The sequence below is a fragment of the Myotis davidii genome, unplaced genomic scaffold (assembly GCF_000327345.1).
Source record: "Myotis davidii unplaced genomic scaffold, ASM32734v1 scaffold132, whole genome shotgun sequence".
NCBI classification, from domain to species: domain Eukaryota; kingdom Metazoa; phylum Chordata; class Mammalia; order Chiroptera; family Vespertilionidae; genus Myotis; species Myotis davidii.
The window spans coordinates 4,212,933-4,227,934 of NW_006285258.1; the positions used below are offsets into that span (position 1 = coordinate 4,212,933).

The 15,002-nt window shown below is 40.8% G+C and overlaps 1 protein-coding gene across 1 annotated transcript in view; it reads left to right on the forward strand.

Annotated features, from left to right (window-relative positions):
- FBN1 (fibrillin 1) overlaps positions 1–15,002 on the forward strand; it is a gene marked incomplete at its 3' end in the record, with an annotated part of 224,888 nt that overhangs the window by 149,945 nt on the left and 59,941 nt on the right. The window contains exons 20-31 of the mRNA XM_015558912.1: positions 3,667–3,792; positions 4,331–4,450; positions 4,543–4,680; positions 5,551–5,601; positions 7,204–7,329; positions 8,598–8,825; positions 10,797–10,922; positions 11,035–11,163; positions 11,963–12,088; positions 12,199–12,324; positions 13,503–13,625; positions 14,703–14,828. Coding sequence (XP_015414398.1) covers positions 3,667–3,792; positions 4,331–4,450; positions 4,543–4,680; positions 5,551–5,601; positions 7,204–7,329; positions 8,598–8,825; positions 10,797–10,922; positions 11,035–11,163; positions 11,963–12,088; positions 12,199–12,324; positions 13,503–13,625; positions 14,703–14,828 — 1,545 coding nt within the window. The remainder of the gene's footprint in view (positions 1–3,666; positions 3,793–4,330; positions 4,451–4,542; positions 4,681–5,550; positions 5,602–7,203; positions 7,330–8,597; positions 8,826–10,796; positions 10,923–11,034; positions 11,164–11,962; positions 12,089–12,198; positions 12,325–13,502; positions 13,626–14,702; positions 14,829–15,002) is intronic.

The window sequence follows — 15,002 nt, forward strand, 5'->3', positions numbered from 1 at the left end:
GCCTGAACGGTATGTGGAATGAAGTGGGCGGGCATCGGGAGGCCACTATGGCACGGGGCAAGCACTATGGGCAGTCTATCTGAAGTGTACCTGGCGTATAAGACGACCCCCCAGTTGGAGGCATATTTTTCAGGGCCAAAAAATCGTCTTATACACCGGCAAATACGGTATTTATTGCTAGAGGCCCAGTGCACAAAATTTGTGCACTGGGGGTGGGGGTGGGGGGAGGGTCCCTCAGCCCAGCCTGCACCCATTCGCAGTCCGGGAGCCCTCAGAGGATGTCCAACTGTCAGCTTAGGCCCACTCCCTGTCTAATCCATCAGTCAGACATCATTAGCACTGCCACAGAGGCAGGAGAGGCTCCCACCACCACTGCTGCGCTTGCCAGCCGTGAGCCCGGCTTCTAGCTGAGCGGCGCTCCCTCTGTGGGAGCACACTGACCACCAGGGGGTAGCTCCAGCATTGAACATCTGCCCCTTGGTGGTCAGTGCACGTCATAGCAACCGGTGATTCTGTAGTTCAGTGGATTTGCATATTAGCTTTTTATTATATAGGACTAGAGACCTGGTGCACGAAATTCATGCACAGGGGGATCCCTCAGCCCAGCCTGCACCCTCTCCAATCCGGGACCCCTTGGGGGATAGCCGACTTCTGGTTTAGATCCGATCCTACCTAAACTGGCAGTCAGACATCCCTCTCGCAATCTGAGACCACTGGCTCCTAACTGCTCGCCTGCCTGCCTGTCTGATTGCCCCTAACCACCTCTGCTTGCCAGCCTGATGCCCCTAAATGCTCCACTGCCTTCCTGATCCTCCCTAACCGCCTCTGCCTGCTGGCCTGATCTCCCCTAACCGCCTCTGCCTGCAGGCCTGCTTGTCCCCTAACTGCTCCCCTGCCAGCCTGATCACCCCTAACTGCTCCCCTCCCAACCTGATTGCCCCCTAATTCCTCCCCTGCTGGCCTGATCACCCCCTAACTGCTCCCCTGCCAGCCTGATTGCCCCTAACTGCCCTCCCTGCTGACCTGATTACCCCCAACTGCCCTCCCCTGCCAGCCTGATCACTCCTACCTGCCCTTCCCTGCTGGCCTGATTGCCCCTAACTGCCCTCCCTGCCGGCCTGATCGCCCCTAACCACCTCTGCCTCAGCCCCCACCACTAGGGCTTTGTCCGGAAGACGTCCAGTCTAATTAGCATATTATCCTTTTTTTAGTATAGATGCTATATAGGATTATTTTAATATTGACCATCTCTGAAATATCCATAACTTGTCCCTGACCTCTTGTTATTATAAAGATTCTTTCCAAAGCTCATTCAGCCTAATTGTTATTTCTGTGTCTTTCTGGCCTGCCTAGTGCCTGTCCTAGTGCCCAGGTACTTTGGTTTTCTACAGCACTTTTAATCTGTTACAAAGACCTTCATTCAAATGTAACTTTTTTATAGTTGGCCATTTCTTCTTTTTTTCATAGCTCCTACTCCTACAAAATTCTGTGTTTATATTGACACTCTGATATTAGTATTAAAACAATGTAGGTACTTTTACACAGCAATACATGATGAAGGTCTGGACTCTATTTATAGCTCTTATCTAAATTAAGAAACAGGAAAGGGGGGGGTGGTGGGAGAGAAAGCGCTAACTCCAGGTGCTCTAAAACAAGCTTCAATCACTTTGCCCCCTCCCACTCTCTCTGCATCTCTGAGTTATTTTTGTAGGTCTCCTATTCTCACACCTTCTACTATGCTCTTCTTCTTTCCTATAACTTTCACTGTTTTTCATGAGTAATTTTTACTTTGTCTTCTATTTAACTACTTACAGAATGGAACATAGCGGGCGTGCTTACTGCCCCTCTCATACAATGTCCAGTTGTCCAGTTTTGCAGGTGAAAGCAGAGTGCTGTACCTAATAGATCCCTCTGTTGTTAGGGCTGCTGACGATTGTCATTGTGGCCAAGATAGAAACATGTTCTTTTGGGAAAAGCAGAGATCTTACTTTGAAATCTTACTTATTTTTCACCTGCTTGCCTTCTTAATATGTGGCATCTGCACACATGGAAAAAGAGCTAACAGTAGAACAGAGCATCTGCTCCCATTTAAATCAGCTTTCATCTGGGTTTCAGGCAAAATCCGTATCTAGAAAACATGGAGGTTGGAAGCAGGTCACGGTGGGCTACACACCAAACCCTCCTCTTTGAACTACAGGCTTCTTTCTCCCTCCTCTCTTTTATTGCTGCCCCAAAGGTGGCCCTTCCTTCTCGTGGTCTACATTGACTTTGGAGAAATGAATTCTTTCTCTCGCACACCCTTAATTGTAGGGCCCTTTTGTAGGCTACACATGGTGCTTTTAAACTAGATTCCACTGAAAACAAGTTTCACTATTTCGTTTTTCTATGAGAGCCTCTCTTTATTGGCAGACATGAAAAAAATCATTATTTATTTGGGCAGGCCAGAAAGACACAGGGATGTTTAGCTCCATCCAGAAATCACCCAATGGGAAGCAAAGGGGAGTTTGAGAGGCTGTAGGGATCCTTCCTTCAATGCTTTAGTATATACTTCAAAGTTGTATATGCTATCAAGTCAGAAGTATCTTCAGATTTCAGATTATGTTCAGAAGTTTGAAGTTAGGACTCAAAGGTCCATTCGAGCCATTAACCACACAGGACTCCAGGGCCTGGCTAGTTTTTAATGTTTGTCATCAATTCCTCAGTTTAAGTTTTTAGACATCATCAAAGTTTAAGAATTGCAATATGACCCTTTTGGAAAGTATTAGCATTCCATATGTTATTTTGACAGAATTCGCAGTATGCTAGTTCACTCAGCTGATAACATGACTTTACACTCTATTTTCCCATATTAAAAACTTTAAAAATATGTTGCTGAATTGTGAACCCATGTGGCTCTCCAGTGCTGAATTTCTGTATCCTTTATGTCAGGGTTACTAGCTTGTCAAATGCTGATCTAAGCAGAACCTCTCCATGTCTAAAAAAATTCCTTGTGAATATGTAGCTTTTTCTGTGGGCTGTGTGATGTTATAGCCCAAAGGGATACTTTAAAAAGCCATATGATTTCTACACTTCCTAATCTAAGTCATACATATCAAAAGTTAGAATTTGCATCAGATAGGCCAACTATTCAGCTGAAAGCAAGGAGTTTTCCCGCAGCTCTCTAAATCTCCAGTCTAATTCCCCATGATAATTATAAACTCTGCAGATTGCCTCAGACTTGATAAACATAACCAGAGACCTTTTAAATTATTCTAAAGAAGAAACACTCATCCTGGAACCAACACATATCAAAAACGGACCATACCTTCTACATGTTTATTTAGTTTCTTAAATCAATAGATTAGTCCTTTGAATTCTGGTACAATGAGACAATTATATAAAGATTAGTAATTGCCAGTAAATCCAGATTTTCTTCCTGCTCAAGAAAGAAGTGAATGAACACTGTGTGGTGACTTTATATTTTGTACATAGCAAGTACAGATAATCAGGTCAAGCCCCTATTTTCCTAAAATTGGGTGGTTTAGGCAAAGACCGATGGGACAGACGTTTTGCCTCTTTGTTTGAATTAATCATATCATTGTGACTTTGTAAACCCAACTAAAAGAGCAAAGAAGTTGCATGAATGGGATGGGCTCTTTTAAAAGTTCGTTTTCATTGGTTTTCCAGATATTAATGAGTGTGTATTGAACAGTCTACTTTGTGACAATGGACAATGTCGGAACACTCCTGGAAGTTTTGTCTGTACCTGCCCCAAGGGATTTATATACAAACCTGATCTAAAAACCTGTGAAGGTAAACTATATTTGTTTTGTTCCTATATTACATACTTTGCTTTCTTTTGTATTGCCACTAGAAAGCCATGGAAATAAATTAGAGTCACTTCTATTTTAGATAATTATGCCCCTTTAGTTGAGAATCTGTGGTCCTAAATGGCACTTGTATACACTTTGCAAGCTATTGGTGGTACTTACCTGCAATTGGCATATTATTTGTCCTTTATTCTTAGTTTAAGTACCTTTTAAAAGCATTCATTTGCATTTGCCTGCAATTGGAATTTTATTAGCTATCATTTAATAGATGCAGAAGACATTACATATATGTTGTTTGAGTTCATTATTCAGAAATCACACTTACATTTGCTCCATATTCTGTACTATAGACACTTGTTTAATTATTATTTTTGGCATTCCATCTAGTCTAGAAAAAATCTATTTAGGCCAGCTTTACTATCCAATGAAGAATTTATGATAGCCATTGAGGCCAAAGTTTCCATATCCATTCATGCTCAAGACTAGTGTTTAGCAGTGATATAGAGCTGTTTTTGTTTCAGATATCAATGAATGTGAATCCAATCCTTGCATTAATGGAGTCTGCAAAAACAGCCAAGGCTCTTTCATCTGTGAATGTTCTCCTGAAAGTACTTTGGATCCAACAAAAACCATCTGCATAGGTATTTATCTTCCTGAGAATGATTTCCTGGTGTTTACCAATGCTGCAGTATTGAAATACCTATTAAATATTATCCCTCCCTACCCCCCACAGAAACCATCAAGGGCACTTGCTGGCAGACTGTCATCGATGGGCGGTGTGAGATCAACATCAATGGAGCCACCTTAAAGTCTGAGTGCTGTTCCTCCCTTGGTGCTGCCTGGGGGAGCCCCTGTACCATATGCCAAGTCGGTAAGTGAAATGGGCGCTGTGGCTCCTGTACCCATCTCACTGGTCACTTTGCTTTTAGAAAGGGGAAACCTAGTACTTTATGCATTTGGGCTCACGTGAGGATTTTAGAAGATTTAATTCTGATGACTTCAATAAAACATATTGAATAGGAAACTAAGAGAAGTATCAAAGACAATAATTTCAGATAATTTGTCAATTTATTGTTTTCTATCACCAGTTACCTGGTGTTGCTTTCCTAGACCAGCAATTCCTATTGGCTCTCTGGAGAATCTTGGGACTAGGGGTTCTGAGCCTTGTATAGGTGCACATTTTCTTCCAAAAAAAATTGAGTAACATAAAGAAATCAGTATTCATGACTAAATTTGTAAGTCTGTTGCAAAGCTGAGGTCTGGGAGACTTGCTGATGATTTTGTTGATTCAATGTTTGGGTATATAAATGCATGAATTTACATGGTATGAATGCTACAGGGCATGAGATATTCAAGTTCTAGACTTTGGTTTTAAAATTCATGTTACAGTAATCCTATAGTTTGATTCCTATTTTAGGGCTAATAGTAACAGAGAAATCTAGTCAGTTTCCTTCTTGGTCATCAATATAACATGATATTTAGGGCACCTTGATGTCTTTTTGGATATCTCACAGGAACTGAGCTTTACTTAAGGATACATTTCATTATTCTTTTTCTCTTATGCAGTTTCAAAAACACTTTGTTATCTCAGACTTATTTATAGAAACAAAATGTAATTCATGTTCCCAGTCCTCTTTCGTGTTTCTTATACTAGGTCATAACTACAAAGTCTGGATATTGTTATCTCAAATTGTTTTTTGTTTTTGTTTGTTTGTGGTGTTTTTTTGTTTGTTTTTTACAGATCCCGTATGTGGTAAAGGCTTTTCAAGAATAAAAGGAACACAATGTGAAGGTATTTATGATTATTTATAAAACATAAATTTCTGTGTGCTTGAAGGATGCTTGTGTTAACTTGGACTGGATAAAGATGTCATGTAACTGCACAATGAGAAATATGCCACAGAGAAATAAAATAATGAGAACTGCAGAGCACAACAGATGCTAATTTCACAAGCATATATATGCTCTTGCCAGTTTCAAACTACTATGGCCAGAGTACAGGATGGCTGAAAATGTAGGCTGACCATACTTTGAATTGATTGCCCTTTCAAAATGCTGTTTATCAAGAAGATAAAACAGGTTTTTTAATAGGGCTGTAAAATTTGCCTTTTTCTTGGTTTGTCCTATTTTTTGTTGTTTGTTTGTTTCATCACAGATGATTTAGTAAGACACACGTAGCTGCATTATTTTTGAAAATATACATAGATTAATCTCCAGTTTGCCATGATTCTTTCTCCTGGAGTTCCAGATAGACATAGGTCAGGGTGACTAACACAACCTGACATGACACAGCAGCTGAACAATTTTTAAAACAGCAATTAGTCCCATATGTGGGATGAAGTGCAATTTCTTCCCTGCTGAAATAAAGAGGAACACTATAACCCCCACCCAAGGTCTTGCTTTCCAAATAATGACTGAATTCTTTGGCCTTTCTTTGGTCCAGACCCACTGTTAATAACTTCTCTGACCTCAGCAGCACATTTTTGTATACAAGTGGCCAGAACAAAAAAAAAAAGAACCCCAAAAGGTAAATGTCCCCCTTCCCATTTATCTCTCTTACAAGGAGAGATCAGGAACATGTTTTTTTTAGCATCCCTAGTTTGGGAAATATTTCTTCTAAACAGAGACACTGTGTGTGAATTTCTTAACCAATGCTCCATGTTTTCGACATTGGCAAGTAAGTGCCTTTCTTTGGATTAATTTGATGGTGAATATTTTTCCAAATTAAGTGCAGAGAACATACTGCTTTGCATTAAGCAAAGTGGGACAGAAAGGCACATTTGAGAGTCAGTGAATGATAAATGGATGAACACGAGCATCTTTTGAGTCTTCCCAATTCAAACTGGGACCACCAAGGTTTTGACAGAACAGTGAGACCGTAGCTGAGGTAGAACTAGTAATACACTCTTGGGAACTCCTCAGTACTTCTCAAAAGGGAATCTTTTTACTGGCTCCACATATTCCTTAGTAGGATTTTCTTCTATGCCCACATTCAAGCTCTTTATTCTTTGCCAATTTGAAAGACCAGGTTTCTGTTTCTCTATTTACTTCCAAACATCTGGTCTCATAAAGCTAATTATATGGTTCCTGGGAGCCTTACCTGAGATAGTCACAGAGACATCCAAGACCTCACACCAGCTCCCTGTCTCTTCAACTCAGAAATTACTCCTGGAACCAATGGAGAAACTCATATCTTTAGCAGCAGGTGAGCTCTATTTGTTGCTATACAGACACCCCAGAAATTCTACCTACATTCTTTGGGAGCAAAATAATTTTCTGATCTTATCAAGTTCAAATGGCCTTTTCTCTTATGAGACTAATTATGACTTCATGAATGGAATAAGGTAGAATGATGTTGCAGATATATTAACTTCATGCTTTTTTTCCTGCATAGATATCAATGAATGTGAGGTGTTCCCAGGAGTCTGCAAAAATGGCGAATGTGTGAACACCAGGGGATCCTTTAAGTGCCAGTGTCCCAGTGGGATGAGTTTGGATTCCACCGGGAGGATCTGCCTGGGTAACACAGAACTTATTACTTTTCTGGTGATCATTTCTTAAAGATTATTAACACTTCAGTTAATAAGCTAGAGCTGAATATTTAGTTCCAAGTACAGGTACACGCATCCCAAATTCAGCATTTCCGTTAGGATCCATGGTGGTTTTTTGGAAAAAGAGCCTTCCCTACTGAAACTCTTTGTTTATTCTTTATAAAAAGAGTAGAGAAGGTGTTAGTGAAGTGGATTGTATGTAACTGTTCCTTCAATCATTATCACCATAGTTATTATTCCAGAGCTCTTAAATCCACCCCAATACGTCATGGGCTCTAAGATATGAGGTGAATGGTGGAGAGAATACTTTCAATTAAAAAACTATAACTCATACCTGCCAGGCATGTCCTCCTATTGGCCAGGAGGACAGGTCCTTGCAGGAAACTCTTATGGGTATCAGGAAACAGAGGGAATATCATGCCTTATGTTTTAATTACACTTTACAATTTTCAGATGCATAATCTCATTTGTCTCATTGTCTAAGACAAGCAGACTTCTTAGTCACAGAATAGGACCAGACCAAATTCCAGGTCTTCTGACCTCTGGTCTGCTACTCTTTCTATTCTTCCTCATAATCCCATGAATTTTGGGTTGGAGCTAGATCAGTGATGGCGAAACTTTTGAGCTCAGCGTGTCAGCATTTTGAAAAACCCTAACTTAACTCTGGCGCCGTGTCACATATAGAAATTTTTTGATATTGCAACCATAGTAAAACAAAGACTTATATTTTTGATATTTATTTTATATATTTAAATGCCATTTAACAAAGAAAAATCAACCAAAAAAATGAGTTCGTGTGTCACCTCTGACACGCATGTCATAGGTTCGCCATCACTGAGCTAGATGTACCCCACATGTATCCAGAAGGATGTGTACATGAGTACATGTTGAAGTGAAAGGAATACTTGAGAAGAGGAGTGAATGGCTTTTCTTGGCTGTTTTTCCTCATTTTGGAGTTTACCATTCCATCTCTCCAAAATGAAGTGGATCAGAGGAAAAGGGGCTGTGGCCAGCTCAGATGTTCTCCAAAGATAGAGAGGGTAGTTTGATTTTAGCCTGAGAAGAGATGGCAAGACCTCATGGCCAACATGCATTGGTCACCGGCACGTCTGTGAAAACATCCCCCAACCAACCCCCAAGAGCATTGCAGGATTTCTTAGAATACTGCTCCTTTCATAGAATTATCAGAAAAGGGGAACAGAGTAGCTCTCCTCAGGCTCCCTCTGTTCTCTGGCAGATATCCGCATGGAAACCTGCTTCCTGAGGTACGATGACGAGGAGTGCACGCTGCCCATTGCCGGCCGCCACCGCATGGACGCCTGCTGCTGCTCTGTGGGGGCGGCCTGGGGTACGGAGGAATGTGAGGAGTGTCCCATGAGAAACACGCCTGAGTATGAGGAGCTCTGCCCCAGAGGACCCGGATTTGCCACAAAAGATATTACAAACGGAAAACCTTTCTTCAAAGGTACAGTGGTGTCAGTGGTTGGTTGCCCTTTCTTTTAGACCAGCAGGACGCATTTGCATTTGCATGAGCCCAGAGTTCTACCAATGGGATTACAATGAGTGGTCATCCTTGATCATCTCAGCATACATTCTTTGCTTCCTGAATGATCTGTAACCAAACATTCACTCTGTAATGCGTTTTCTTTTTTTCTATATCTCAGGATTTCCTGAGGTTGCTTGCCTCACCCATCTAGCCATTACTAAGTGTTAAAGTAGATTTTAATGCTACCCAAAGCCAAACATGAATGAAAGGAAATGGGAAAATTGTATGCCATCTGCTAAAGCCATATGAGAAGACCTTTTATCTGCTGATTTGAGCTTCCATATCTCTGCAGTCCACCTGAGTATAGATAATGGAGGGTGAATGGCATGAGCAACCCAGCGGCAGATCCTCTTTGTCCAAATGTAGTGTAACGCATTCCTGTGGCAGACACACTCCAGGGACAGGATATTTCAAATATTATTTCAGTTTATTATGCTATAATCTAAAATCCATGCAAAAAACAAGAAGTCGCATATTTAATCTAATTCCAATTTGATTTAAGTTTTTACGCACAATGAAACAGAGCTTGTTTACTTTAGCATATGGAAAAAATCACAATTGGTTACTCAGAATTCCGACTATTCAGGGAGGCTCAGCTTATGTTCCCAGTATAGAGTTTTGTGTCGGTTGCCCATTGTGTCTGGTCCTAGTTATTATGCTTCATAATTGAATCAGATGGGAAATGAGTATATAAATATCAGTTAAATATCTTTATAGAAAAATGTGTAGACTTTTTTTTTCTACTGAGCATTTTGTCCAAGAGGCTCTGGGGTTTAAAATTGTTGTGTCTAGAAAGACGGTTTCTAGATGGCCCTCTTAAATGTCTCTTAAGTAAATTTAAAGAAACTCGAGTGATTTGCTTCCAAAGGCTGTGGGAATCCATTGCCACAGAAGAACTTGATGTTCTTGAGATTTAATCTGCCCATTCTGTCTCTCATGACACTACACAAAAATTAACTTGTATTTCTTGAGCTTTAGCTCTTACTCTGGAAAGGTTCCTAAAAGGGTAAACTCAGATTACACATTACAGAAGTCATCTCCTAGTATACAAAAAAACCTCTTCTGCTTATATTAATGAAACTCTATGGCTCTGTAACATTGATAAAATATTTTTAAATAGTATACATTATTTCCAAATAATTTAAAGTAGAAATGATGTCTTCTTTTAAATTCTTGTATGTTGGGCATATCTAAAACACATCAAAAAGCATAAATGAATATCTTATTTCTCTACACCAGTGATGTTCAACCAGTGTGCCTCAAGGATTCTTAAAATATACAATATCTGACTACTAAGGGCCACTAACCTATTTTCCCTGAGATTATCAAATTAAAAAATGACAGGAGCCAGCACAATAATAGCCATCTGGTGTGAATGAATCAAAATTATACCTATAAAATTATACCTATTTTTTTAGTCAGATCAGCCAAAAATGTAAAATATTTTTTCAGTTTACTATAGAATTTTAGTATAATTACTTTATACATGCCATGAGATGAAAAAGGATGAAAATATTTGCTCTATACACCCAATTGGCTGTTGTGGGGCAATATATTCTAATAATCTTCTAGATGCTTTAAGTATAAACACTAGTGGTTTAGACCATTCATTCAGCAAATAGTTAAATGTTCAGTGTGTCTCCGGCTGGATTCTAGAAGTCCAAATAAACACACTCCTTACTTCTCTGATAATGCTTTCTAAAACAGAAGTTTAAAAGACTGGAAATGTGCACTCAGTCTTTTTTCTCATGGATCATCACACAGTCTTTAAAATGAATATTGCCAAGACCTTATATCAAGACCCTCCAATCTCCTCTCCTGGGTTTAACATGGTGGGATTGAGACCTATTGGTTACTCACAACTTTTAACACGTTTTATTTTTCTTGAAGATATCAATGAATGCAAGATGATTCCCAGCCTCTGCACCCACGGCAAGTGCAGAAACACCATTGGCAGTTTTAAGTGCAGGTGCGACAGTGGCTTTGCTCTTGACTCTGAAGAACGGAACTGCACAGGTCAGTGAGGGGACTCACCTTGGAGGGACACCCTTTAGACTCTTTATCTTTATTCCACAAGAATGAAGGCTGTCCTGATACTCACTTGCTGCCACTTGCTGCTTTTGTGCAGACATTGATGAGTGCCGCATATCTCCTGACCTCTGTGGCCGTGGCCAGTGTGTGAACACCCCAGGGGACTTTGAATGCAAGTGCGACGAAGGCTATGAAAGTGGATTCATGATGATGAAGAACTGCATGGGTAAGTGTGTGCCTGTTTGATCAGCACAGGAAAGAAAGGATTCCAAGCAGCTTTGAGGACTCATGGCCCATGGCCTGGCTTCCTGCTCCCCCAGTGCACTGCTCTCCTGACCAGTGAGTCTGGAATCAGTCTGTGGCAGCGGGAGACTGACATGTGGAAGATCTGAGGGAATTCATGCTGCAGGGTGGTGGGTGGCCTCAGACACCAGTTATGGGTCCCAGACAAATGAGTGTAAAACCTAGAATAGACACCCCAGGGAAGAGAGAACAATTCAAATATAAGCTATATTCAACATTATAGTGTCTCTGCCCAGTATTCCTAGAAGAGGAGATCAATTAAGCTGGTTGCATTAAATCAAGGCCCCTAGAAGCAAGCCTGAGATGGAGATTATTTTGAGGGAGTGCTCTCAGGAAGAGCCTAAAGAAGTGAGGGAGGCAGGTGAGGGAAGGAGAAGAGAAGCAGACTTCAGCCTTACCAGGCTTCCACAGGTGACTTGGGAGTGGGAATGGCATTGGAGAATTGTCCTACCTTGAGACAAGGAGGCCAAGATTTTCTGTTTCCACATTGTGCAGTCAACTATTGGCCATGTGTGCCCCCCACCCCCCAATGGGAAGGAAATACAATATCTCACTTCCCAGATATTTCTGAATTAAATGCACAGCAGTTCTTCAAGAAGGAATCTGTGAGCCATTGGTGGCCAAGACACCTAGAAATGGGGTGATGAGTACACTGGTGTGAACATGGGGACCTGGGCCGGATACCACCAACATCTTCAACACGGGTCGTTTCCATTTTGCAGATATTGACGAGTGTCTGCGAAATCCCCTCCTGTGCCGAGGAGGCGCTTGCCTGAACACCGAGGGAAGTTACCGCTGTGAATGTCCTCCTGGTCATCAGCTGTCCCCCAACATCTCAGCATGTATTGGTAAGGAGGAAGACTTCAGGCCACTTACTGGTAGTCAGTCATTCAACCCACGTCTCTGCCAGAGTCCGAAGCTGATGGCTGGATGTTTGCTATTCCTATTTTCTGCACAGACATCAACGAGTGTGAACTGAGTGCGAACCTCTGTCCTAATGGCCGGTGTGTGAACCTCATAGGGAAATATCAGTGTGCCTGCAACCCTGGGTATCATTCAACTCCCGACAGGCTGTTTTGTGTGGGTAAGTTCTATACAATATATTGTTTTATATTTTATTAGTCTCTAAAGCGCTCAAGCCATGTTCTCGGAGTTCTGCTCCCATCACTAGCTACCTTTACTTACTCTTCCTTGTTTCCCTGTGAGTAAAATTCTTTTCCTTGTGGCTCACAATGTTCAGATATCAGCTCCTTGTGTGTTTCAAGAGCAACTAAGTGAGAGCTATTGGATGTTTTAGCTCTAACAAGTATAGTTTGACCCATGCTGCTTTAACGGTGAATGGTAGCACATGCTCTGTTTACACAGATGCATAACTAGGCAAATCAGCACGTGATTACTAACCCCATGAAATAATGAAGCATGGTGAGTGCTGTGAAAAAGCCAAAAAAACATAGGGTGTAATCTCTGCCCTTAGGTGGTTTAGATCAACTGAGAGATTTCAAAGAATAATTATTGGAAAGAAGACTATATCTTACCCAGAAAGAGGCCAGGGGTGGCACTCCTTAAAGAGGGGACTTTGGGGGCTGAGCCTTTTGCTTTGTGGCTGGCCCTCTGTAGGTTCAGTCGTGCTGGAAAGAGTAGCTCAGAGAACCCTGTGGCTTTATTATGCCCAAAGTCAAAGTGAAACTTTGTGCAAACTGCCAGTTTTTGCCTGGTTTGGGGTGTACATCATGTGGAACTGCCAAGTCTCGCATGGTTTCTACCCAAAGTCATAAATCAGCCCAAAAATTCTCTTGAAATATGGCCCAGGACAACCTCAGAACTCTAACTCAAGTTCTTGAAAGGTTTAGAACTTCAGCCAGTCAAACCGAATGTCAAGTTTATAACTGAATCTGTGACCCAGAGAATTTCACCCATGTGGTCATTGTCATATATGTTCTCATAGCCCCTAGCATTTCTCCGACGTTGCATGTGGCACACTGTGTATTGTGTAATTAATTGTTCATCTAATTCTCCAGCTGCAGTTCAGCATTTTGAGGGTAGGTCCTATGTCCGTCACATTCACCATTAGATTCACATCTCTAGCACATAGTAGGTGTGTACTTCATATTTTTTGAAGGAATCAAGCAATGTGGTGACTTCCAGTTGCCCTAGGATGTTCTTTTTTGTTTGTTTGTTTTCCTTGACCCATGCCTAGAAATTATAAATACATGCCACGATCATAAACACAGAAAAAGGTAACATTATTTTTATTCTTTTTAGACATTGATGAATGCAGCATAATGAATGGTGGTTGTGAGACCTTCTGTACAAACTCTGAAGGTAGCTATGAATGTAGCTGTCAGCCGGGATTTGCACTAATGCCTGACCAGAGGTCATGTACTGGTAAGTAGGTTTTAGCCTCCTGGGAAATAACAGATCCCTTTATAGAGTAGTTTGGTGCCTGGACTGTGGAATTAATAGTTCTGAGTCCAGATCTTTGGTTTGTTACATATTTTCGCTGTGTGTCATTGATAAAGATCCTTAGCATAAGATTTCTCATCTATAAAACGGGGGTCAGATTGCCTATGTGGAAGAGTATGTACAGCAGTTAGTGTAGTATCTGGCACATGCTCAACAAGTGCAGTCTAAAATAGTGTCTCCATTGATCAGACTTTTGAAGAATCTGATCTCTTGACTGACTTCAGTGCTCTTCAGGGTGTGTTGCCTGGACCAGCAGCATCAGCCTCACCTGAGCATGTCTTAGAAATAAAAAATCTTGGCCCCCCACCCAGACCCACTGAATCGGAAACTCCTGGGGGTGGAGCACAGTAATCTGTTTTCACAAGCTCTCCAAGTGATTTGGATGTAAGAAATGCTGGTCTAATTTACACTTCTTGATGTATCATCCTGGGCTAGAAGAGCCATGTAGGCACCTAGAGGTGAAAAATGAGGTGGGTAGTATAGGTACTGATTTTGGCTTGGTTTAAGAAGAGAACTTAGGTGTAGAGACCAAAAATATCTTATCTGACCTCGAAAAATCTCCCTGAAAAGCCCTAAATATATATATTTTGCTATAAAAATTAAAGGTTGGAAATATTTTTACTAAAATTACATCTGAGTAGATATGCTTATTAACTAGTTTTCACTTTAAACATATCAATAAAACAGAAGATGATAGACTTTAGGAATTTAAATTTCATGAAAAAATAGGATTCACAGCCATTTTTGAATGACAAATTCATATCAGAAATAAAATTGCTAATTAAATAATGGACTTTTAATTGGATGTGAACCTTGACCTTGAACAGTATGTTGGAATCTTGAAAATGGGTCTCTCCTGATAGCATGTTCTATGGAAAGCTTCATTTGGATTTGAGACCTAATTCTCTAATGCAAGTGGGCTGAGTCCATTCAACTTGGGTCACTGAATTAAGAGAACCATTATCAACAACAGGTCATTGTGGGTTTTATTCTCTGCAGACATTGATGAGTGTGAAGATAACCCCAATATCTGTGATGGTGGTCAGTGCACCAACATACCTGGAGAGTACAGGTGCTTGTGTTATGATGGATTCATGGCATCTGAAGACATGAAGACTTGTGTAGGTAAGCAAAGAAACAGAATTTTCCATTTTCTCTGATTATTCACAAGTACTGTTAAATTACATAAAGATTAGTTTGGGGAGCTGATAGATCCTATATGAAAAGTAAGGATATTTAGGGGTATAATGCTAATATTCCAACACTGGCATTTCAAAAAGCAACTTCCTTGTGACTGTG